General features: G+C 34.6%; 2 protein-coding genes across 2 annotated transcripts; one reads left to right on the top strand and one right to left on the bottom strand.

Moving 5' to 3' along the window:
• Positions 1-487: 487 nt before the first annotated feature.
• LOC124540191 (proteasome subunit beta type-5) lies at positions 488-2,831 on the top strand. The gene is made up of 6 exons (XM_047117652.1): positions 488-725; positions 865-966; positions 1,269-1,368; positions 1,465-1,658; positions 2,053-2,191; positions 2,632-2,831. The coding sequence occupies exons 1-6, from the start codon at positions 582-584 to the stop codon at positions 2,796-2,798; spliced, it is 846 nt and encodes a 281-aa protein (XP_046973608.1). The 5' UTR covers positions 488-581; the 3' UTR covers positions 2,799-2,831.
• A 922-nt stretch (positions 2,832-3,753) lies between these two features.
• On the bottom strand, positions 3,754-9,018 carry LOC124540033 (probable enoyl-CoA hydratase). Its single transcript, XM_047117433.1, has 6 exons — positions 8,784-9,018; positions 8,397-8,629; positions 6,832-6,982; positions 5,660-5,809; positions 4,733-4,930; positions 3,754-4,020 (listed from the first exon to the last, which is right to left on the bottom strand). Exons 1-6 carry the CDS (start codon positions 8,920-8,922, stop codon positions 3,899-3,901), a joined length of 993 nt encoding a protein of 330 aa, XP_046973389.1. The 5' UTR covers positions 8,923-9,018; the 3' UTR covers positions 3,754-3,898.
• Positions 9,019-9,023: the final 5 nt, after the last annotated feature.

Below are 9,023 nucleotides of genomic sequence, written 5' to 3'. Positions count from 1 at the left end.
TCTCTTCAAGTAAGCCGTCTCAAACAAGCTTTATATAATATATCAAATTATACAATGATATAATCATTTTTTTTTATTATCACCGAACAAAAGCGGAAATTAAATAATTTCTGTAATTAAATATTAATCCATTCATTTTATTACTATTGTTATTCTTAGATAACAAATTGTCTTTTGATTTAATATACATATTCTAAAGATTTTCAGTGTACATAAGAGGATATATTTAAAACGTCGCGCCATCGCTTATTGAAAAGAACAAACTAAATATTGAAAGTACACCCGCCATCTTGTAGTGAATAGTAGTATGAGGATATGTATAATTTATAAAGAATATATTAGCATTTATATCAAAATTAATTGTTTAATTATAATATTTTTATTATAAGCCAGGTATAATTTTGTTTGTAATATTGTACAGAATATTGTATTTAAGAGTAGGCTGAATATTATAAAAATATACATATAAAGACATTGACAGCTGTCATGTACAGCGTTATTTAGCATTTTATTTTCGCTTGTCATTCCGTACTCTTATTCTGAAATCCAAAAAGTTTTTTCAATAAGTATTAATTTTAAAAATGGCTTTATTAGATCTTAGTCGTTTAGACGAGAAAATAAACTTAAAACCTATTGACTCGCTTGCTTCTATTAACGACGATGTATTAGGATATACTCAAAATTTTGTAAATTGTGCTCAACTTGCGACTCCTCCGTTTGCAAACGTAAGTGAAGGTTATTTTGCCGAATCCTTTTGTTTTAATAAGAATTTAAATTACTAAAAGTAACTAAGCAAAGACTTGCATCGAAAAGTATAATTTATTTTATGTTATTTCGTTAATTCCAATGTGTTGTCTTTTTTAGCCGGTAGAGACTTTAGCTCAGTTTAACACGAAAGATGAGACCGGACGCCAAATAAAAATCGAGTTCGATCATGGTACTACTACTCTTGGATTTCGTTATAAGGTATGTATATTAACATTAATGAGATACTATTTCTATAAATTATATGCTATGAAAAAAACCATTAGAAGTAAGGATGGTGATAAATATATATCCTATCCCTGTTCGTAGTTAAAAGATTCTCTGTATATGTATTTATAAATTCTGCCACATGAGCATTCCACCGCATTAGAACAGTGTGGTGGAATATGTTCCAAAAACCGTCTCCTCAAAGGGAAAGGAGGCCTTTAGCCCAGCAGTGAGAATATACAGGCTGTTGTTGTAAAGAGCAATTAGCTATATAATTATATTATGTTTACTTCTAGGGAGGAGTATTACTTGCTGTAGACTCTCGAGCAACTGGTGGTCAGTTCATTGGTTCTCAGTCAATGAAGAAAATTGTGGAAATCAATGACTATCTACTTGGTAAGGGGAATAACATAAATTTATAGACTTAAAACATGTCTTATGTAGTAAAATATAAATTTATATGAACAATGACATTATTATTATTTTCTTCAGGTACACTTGCTGGTGGTGCTGCCGATTGTGTCTACTGGGACCGTGTCCTTGCTAAGCAATGCAGACTCTATGAGCTAAGAAACCGTGAGCGTATCTCTGTGGCCGCAGCTAGTAAGCTGATGGCTAACATGGTTTACAATTACAAAGGCATGGGACTCAGTATGGGAATGATGTTGGCTGGATTTGATAAAAGGGTACCTTATCAAGTTGATATAATTTATTTAATTGAATGTCTGGTATTTCTTATTCTTTTTATTCTATAAAATTATCTTAAATAAATATTTCCTACACATTTATCCACCAATCCACATTGAATGTGATAGAATTAGCTCAATATCTTTAAAAGTTATAGTATTCTAGCCATTCATAATAAATGTTAAGTAGATTTAAAGAGCAAATAGCTATATAATTTTTTTCTAAAATAGTAACAATTCCTGTTAAGGTATTAATTACGATTATCCTTTTCACCATGTAAATAAAGTGTGTGCATTAAATGTTCAAAGTAGCAAAGTGACATGTTTCAACCTGTCTTGAAACTCATAATATAGTGTATGTTACTCATAATTTAATCCAAAAATTCTGTTCTAGGGTGCACAACTGTATTATGTAGACAGTGAAGGAACCCGTACTCCGGGAAAAGTGTTCTCAGTTGGTTCCGGTTCTGTATATGCTTTTGGTGTCTTGGACTCTGGATACCGCTGGGACCTTGAAGATCTTGAGGCCCAAGGTTTGTACCTGATCAAGTATCAAATAATTTTTACACATACTTTGTATGCTTTATTTCTCATATATAAACAACATATTGATTGACTTAATTTAAAAAAGTAGGTTTAATTTTGTAATGTATTGATGTGATTATGTGGACACTGCAGTAATTAGTTATTCTATGTCAGACAGGGGAGTGAGCCAGTTTAATTATAAGCACAAATGATTCAACATCACAGATCTTATGTTGTTATTATCGCATAGTCTTAAAAATGGTTTATATGCCTTGTAATCCTTGCAATCAGCTTGTGGTAGTTTTTGTCTTCCTGAATAAAAAACAATACATATTTTATATAAGATTTTAAATCGATAATGTCGAAATTTCAAGCTCCACCAACTTAAAATAATAAACATGGTAAATATCCCGTATTTAATTACAGTAATAATTTCTTTTTTATACAGAGTTGGGTCGTCGCGCCATCTACCACGCAACGCACCGCGACGCATATTCGGGCGGTATTATCCGCGTGTACCACATCAGCGACAAGGGCTGGGTCAACATCTCCAACGAGGACTGCTCCGACTTGCATTATAAATACCAAGAGGAAAAGGGTATCAAGGATGAATAAATATAAGTTTTTTAATATATAATCTTTAATGCATTGACGTGTTTTATTTATCATATTTGATAACAAAGGGATAACAAAGGGAAGAAATTTGAGACATCACAATTATACATATAGACATTATAACAATTACTTATGTATCTAGTATTTTTTGTTTAAAGTATGGCAAGTATTTTTTGTTTTAGAACTCCAATCCTTCATCCAAACCTTAATACTTTTATTCACTATGAATACAGATAATTTTTTATACCTAATGAAAACAATAAAATAATAAATTCAACAATAAATACTTATAACAATATTAATTTGGCGTTTATTTCAATGGCTCAATAAAATAGGCTAGGAACTACTTAAATCAAACTTAAAAAAAGGGTTAGGCGAAATAGCATCCTAATACTAGGTATTTGATTATTTATACGTCTAGATAGACTGTCAAAGATAACCCAATTTGTACTTTTGAAGGGAAGTTTTAATGAACGCGTCATACAAAATGGTGACCATCAGCTGGTGTCTATGTACACGCACACCAGTAAAGTAGTCTAAGTACACACACACACTAAAGTAGACAAGGGTAGCTGTCACACACACTAAAGTAAAGTAGGCTCATTTATTCTCGTTCTTTTATAGTATAGTACGACACAACTTAAGATGTAGCATCGGCAAAATTCGTATAACCGATCCCATCCGAATTAAGTATACCATCGCAAATTATCAATATTTATTTCTTATGTGAATATGATATTTACCCAAACGCAATAACTTGTAATATCATATGACCTAATATATTCGTCAATTTGACACGTCGATTTACATGCACTTGCTTTCTCGGGTAGAACTGACGCGAGAATCTATAGCGACGAATGGCGCGATAGGGAGCTAAGTAAGGCATGCGACATCTAAGTTGTGTCGTACTATAAAGTAGTATGACGTCAAGCGTAGCTGATACGCACACATAAAGCTGGTTCATTTGTTTTCGTTCTCTCGTAGTGCGACACTGTTGAGGCTGTCACCCACTGCAGTACTAAAGTTGTTACCATTGTTTTCGTTCTATTGTGATGTGACACTCTATCTAGATAAATAAATAATCTAAGCTATATAAATAATTAGGCTTTTTTCTTTTTATCCTCATCCTCTTTAACGATAACTTCTTCAACAGAGTCTTCCAGCTCCCAATCTTTCAAAGGCACATCGGTCAGCTTATAAAACTTGCCATGTTTTCCAATTCCTGTAAAATATATATTTTGTACATTGCTAAGAATATCTTAGTAATGTAAGGTTTTACAAGTTGAACCAATATTTTTGAGACATTGAGCTAAAGTGCAATGGCTCAATTTGATTACTTTTTTTAGGTAAAGCTTAATTGAATGTGAATAAAATTTACCAAACGATTCCTTTGTATTGTGTTACTTAAAATACCAATGTAAGTAAAGAACATCAACATTTAACGTAATCAATATTCGAAAATGTTCAAGACAGTATATTTGTAAATTGTTCCAAAAATTCTAAGGCCCAGTTTAAAATTATGTTAGTTGAATCACATTGCTTAAATGCTTTCTTAATTAAGCAAGTGTTTTCAAATACATATTTTAAAGAAGACAAATGTTTTATTAAAGAGAGTCATTGTGTGCCAAACTTTAATTAATACATATTGAGTCGAGATGGCCCAGTAGTTAGAACGCGTGCATCTTAACCGATGATTGCGGGTTAAAACCCAGGCAAGCACCGCTGATTCATGTGCTTAATTTGTCTTTATAATTCATCTCGTGTTCAGCGGTGAAGAAAAACATCGTGAGGAAACTTGTATGTGACAAATTTCATAGAAATTCTGTGGAATGGAACAGCGTGGTGGGATATGTTCCAAACCTTCTCCTCAAAGGGAGAGGAGGCCTTTAGCCCAGCAGTGGGAATTTACAGGCCGTTGTTGTTTGATTATTTACCTCCTTGAAACTTCTTAATCCCTTGGTTTAAATCTTCAATGGCTGAACCCAACAAGCTCTGCATCACGGCTTCGTCGCGCATGCTCTCTTCGCTGTTGGGATTCAACTGGGAGTTCACGGCCGCTAGCTTGTCCATTATCAGCGCGTTTTGGGGGAACTTGATGAGAGACTTAGCCAACTTAATCGATTCGCCGAGTGCTGGAAAAAATACATTAAAGTACCTTAAATTACCCTAAATTACAAGTTTACATGGCGTTTTTTTCAGTATAGACTATAAGGTTTGATAGCCTATCCATATAGATGTAAGATGCAGGTTGGATTATTATATCTCTAGCCTTCTTCATGTGATCAGAACACAATATTGTACCTTCGATTGAAGAAAGGTTCAAATATTTGTAGTTTTCCATTATTGGAAAAATTAATTTCCTGAATTATTTCATATTGGTTAAATGGTTGAAATTCAAAATTACAATCGTATAAATAGTATAATAATAAATAAGTAAATATTGGACCACATCACATACATTACTCTGATCCCAATGTAAGTAACTAAAGCACTTGTGTCATGGAAAATCAGAAGTAGCGATCACATACACGATACCACCCAGACCCAAGACCATATAGAAAGCTAATGAACTTTTTCTACATCTATTCGGCCAGGAATCGAGCCCGACACCTCGGATTGTCGTACCCATGAAAACCGTTGTACACGCTCGACCACAGAGGTCGTCGTTACTATTAGTAGTACTATTAAGTTTGTGATTTTTAAGCACTTGTATAAGGAAAAAATGCTTATACCATAGGTTTTGGTGTAACTCTTTACGACTATTACATTTTATAACATTCCGTAAGGTTAGCTTGTATATTAATTTATTCATATGGTTACTTTAATTAATACGTGAAATATAAATATTTTGTTGACCATACCCGTGCCAGTAGTGGTAAGTTTGCATGCGAGGCCCATAACGTTTGCATCACAACCGGATATAGGCCGACCCGTCATCAACAAGTCCAAAGCGCGGGACAGCCCTATGAGGGAAGTCAGTCGCCTGCCGCCGTAGAGACTCTGAGGAGCGCCTGGAATAGAAAACATTTTTTTTTATGAGATAGGTGGCAAACGAGGGGGAGGCTCACCTGATGGAAAGTGACTACCACCGCCCATGGACATCTGCAACACCAGGGGGCTTGCAGGTGCGTTGCCGGCCTTTGAGAAAGGAGTACGTTCTTTTCTTGAAGGTTCCCATGTCGTATCGGTTCGGAAAAACCGCCGGCGCAACCACAAAGTGGTTGTGCGAGGCAGAAAATGTCTAAGAAATCGCGCTGTTGTGGATTTGGAAACATTTATGACGAAGACCTTTTACTCTCAATACGAACTTCATAAGATTGAGAAAATAATTACAATAAAGGTAGGCACTGTTACAGGTCAAGGTAAGGTACCGTTTACTGAGATATGTTGGTGATAATATACACAAGGGCGATGAGGCAGGACGGTTAATACCAAGGGTTACTTGGCAACTACTATATACCTGGAATCAGGTTCAAGAAACGACGGCTTTACGTGCTTTCTTAGGCTATTCGTAAGACTTTTAGGAAATATTAACTATATTAACTAAGCATCACATTGCGAAAATCGCACAGAACACTTCAAGATTACAGTACAAATAAGTACTGTACGAAATAAGTGCAGTACGAAATAAGTACAGTACGAAATAAATACAGTACGAAATAAATACAGTACGAAATAAGATTCGTTTCACAAAATGATAACAGACATTGTGGCAGAGTTGTAAAAACACTTGAAACCTAATCGAAGATGTTTAAACCTGGACGAGTAACACTGAAATTTCGCATGCATAATTTGTCTTTGTAATTCGTCTCACACCCAGCATTGATAGAAAATATCGTGAGGAAACATGCATGTATCGGATGAGAATCTACCACCTACCACTACCGTTAATCCTCCAATACAAATCGGTGGTGGGAACAAAACTCCAAACTTAAGACCAGCAGAAGGGCATTTATAGGCTAGTAATCATAATCAAATTGCTATATTTTTTTTTTAATGAAATCGGATTTGCGAATATATACTTAAATATTACCGAATCGTCTTCCAAGACATCCAAGTACTGCAGTGTCTTCGATCACTCGAAGGTCACAAGCCAGAGCCAGCTCGAAGCCTTCTCCCACCGCGTAGCCCGTCACCGCAGCGATGGTCGGCTTGTCGCAGAGCGGTCGACGTAAAAGGCGAGACTGTTTAAATAAATACAATAATATATGAAAACATCATCACAAAGAATGACAACTTCATACTGATTACTGGGATTTCAAAATTTTGAGTTCCATAGTCATAATATTTTGATAACCTTTGCTTTGGGATTGAGAGCAGTACGGATCGTCAAAAGTTCTGACTGTCGAAATATCGTTACTTTGTGGTAAGCTCAAACATAAACAACCTCTTTTCAGATAAAAACAGTAGTCCATTATGATTTTACATACTTATTAAAATAACGCCAAAACGTTGTAATATAAAACACCTAAAAAGACAAATGCTTTTTTTTATAAAATCGATAAGTCGGTGACGAATGGCTGTAACGCGCGAACGTTCGGAAAAATAGGTCAGCATTCGAATAATCGAAGTCCTACAGTAGGACTTCTTCTATTGAACAATCAAGTTACTTTAACTGTCATAGTATAATTAAATTTCCCAAACTGAACAAAACATATCTCTAGTCTAGCTGCCAGGTCATAAAGCCACTAGTTATTTGAAAGGCGTGATCAGCCCAGTAGTGTGAGTAATGTTCTCTCCAAAGCATGTTTAGCAACCTTTAATTTATTCAGTAATCCTACTGTTAGAGTACAACTGATCTTTAGCTTTCTTTTCATTTCGACGCTTTTTCTACAATTTTATATCCTGACCTATATGAATATATATACAAATAACAGGACGTCACGGTAGTATGCGCACGCGATCCCGTGACGTCACCGCAAGAGGATACCGCTGGTTTTTAGTGGGTTTTCAAGCGCATTCAGCACCGGCGAGGCCCACATACCCCCCATATAATGTGAAGAAACTGAGTAATGCGTTTTTCCCGCAAAAAAAAATTTACAAAAAACATTTAAACAATATCAAAGGAATGCCTCAGAAAGTTAATTCACTTCTGCTCAATATGCCTGTTAAAAATCTTTTTCTAGTAACATCAAGATGTCTCAAGTCAAATCAAAGACAGATCTACTTAAAAAACTTGTTGACTCTACCCAAACCATATCATATAGAAGTGTGATATGCTTGCTACGTTTTGACCATTTACTAAGTATTTTAGCCAGCTAAGCGGTCATTACCACCTTCATAATATTTTTATTTTCTTTACCTTGTAACCTAGAATGACTAGGTAAGCTAGTTGTCAGTTAGTAAGAATCAGTGGCTCAAAGTTACCAAAGTACCATTGAGTTAAAAACACTGGCTAGATTTTGATTAATTATTCCACATTACATTACTGGTTAATTGTACTTTACTTGTATGAATAATTTACTACACTTGTAGAAAAGCTTAATCTAACCACTGTGTATGGGTAACATTGAATGTGACAACTATCAGTATCTAGTAGTAGCAAAAGTCTATCCCATTAGGTATATATAGTTATATGAGGTATTTATTAATACAAACCGCTGCATCTACTAAGGTGTGGTATCCTTTTTCTCCAACTTCATCCAGGTCGAATCCTGAACAGAAACTTCCGCCTTCACCATTGAACACTAGGACTTTTGCTTCAGCGTCTTTGTCAAAGGCATTAATAGCTTCTGTCATCTCCCTTAAAGTGGCTTCATCGAGACTGTTTCTAGTCATTTGACGGTCTATATTTATAGTTGTTACACCCTCATACTTTTCCACACATATGTCTGCAATTTAAATTTTCACAATTATTTCAATATAGATAATCAAATACAAAGTCACTCCATTTTAGATATTTATTAAGATACTTCTTTGTTGCCAAAGGTAGCTTAAAAGTATATTTAAGTCAGATTTTTAGTTAATAATTTTAATAAAACTTACTCTTTTTAATTTGCTCGACATTCTTGGGTTCTTCCTTCGGTTTTTGTGCATCACTTTTGGATGAAGCATGTCTAACAGTACTTATCCTAGCAAACGATATATTTGTAACTGAGATTAACTTTTTAATTAAACTCCTCATACTTAATTATTTTAATCTAAGTATTGAATAAGTACTATATTACGTTCCGGCAATATTCTCCTAAGCTGTTTAGGTTATGTTTATAAGTTGTCAAATTGACA

The sequence above is a fragment of the Vanessa cardui genome, chromosome 24 (assembly GCF_905220365.1).
Source record: "Vanessa cardui chromosome 24, ilVanCard2.1, whole genome shotgun sequence".
NCBI classification, from domain to species: Eukaryota; Metazoa; Arthropoda; class Insecta; order Lepidoptera; family Nymphalidae; genus Vanessa; species Vanessa cardui.
The sequence above is the reverse complement of the archived record's forward strand: the minus strand, read 5'-3'. Positions and strand labels throughout refer to the sequence as shown.

Excerpts from the sequence above, each read along its gene's own strand:
- LOC124540191 (XM_047117652.1), top strand. The coding sequence starts at position 582 with ATGGCTTTATTAGATCTTAGTCGTTTAGACGAGAAAATAAACTTAAAA. Across the intron at positions 1,369-1,464 it reads AATCAATGACTATCTACTTG|GTACACTTGCTGGTGGTGCT; the intron begins GTAAGGGGAATA and ends TATTTTCTTCAG. Across the intron at positions 1,659-2,052 it reads TGGCTGGATTTGATAAAAGG|GGTGCACAACTGTATTATGT; the intron begins GTACCTTATCAA and ends ATTCTGTTCTAG.
- LOC124540033 (XM_047117433.1), bottom strand. The coding sequence starts at position 8,922 with ATGAGGAGTTTAATTAAAAAGTTAATCTCAGTTACAAATATATCGTTT. Across the intron at positions 4,931-5,659 it reads ACTTACCACTACTGGCACGG|CACTCGGCGAATCGATTAAG; the intron begins GTATGGTCAACA and ends TATTTTTTCCAG. Across the intron at positions 4,021-4,732 it reads GATTAAGAAGTTTCAAGGAG|GAATTGGAAAACATGGCAAG; the intron begins GTAAATAATCAA and ends TATATTTTACAG.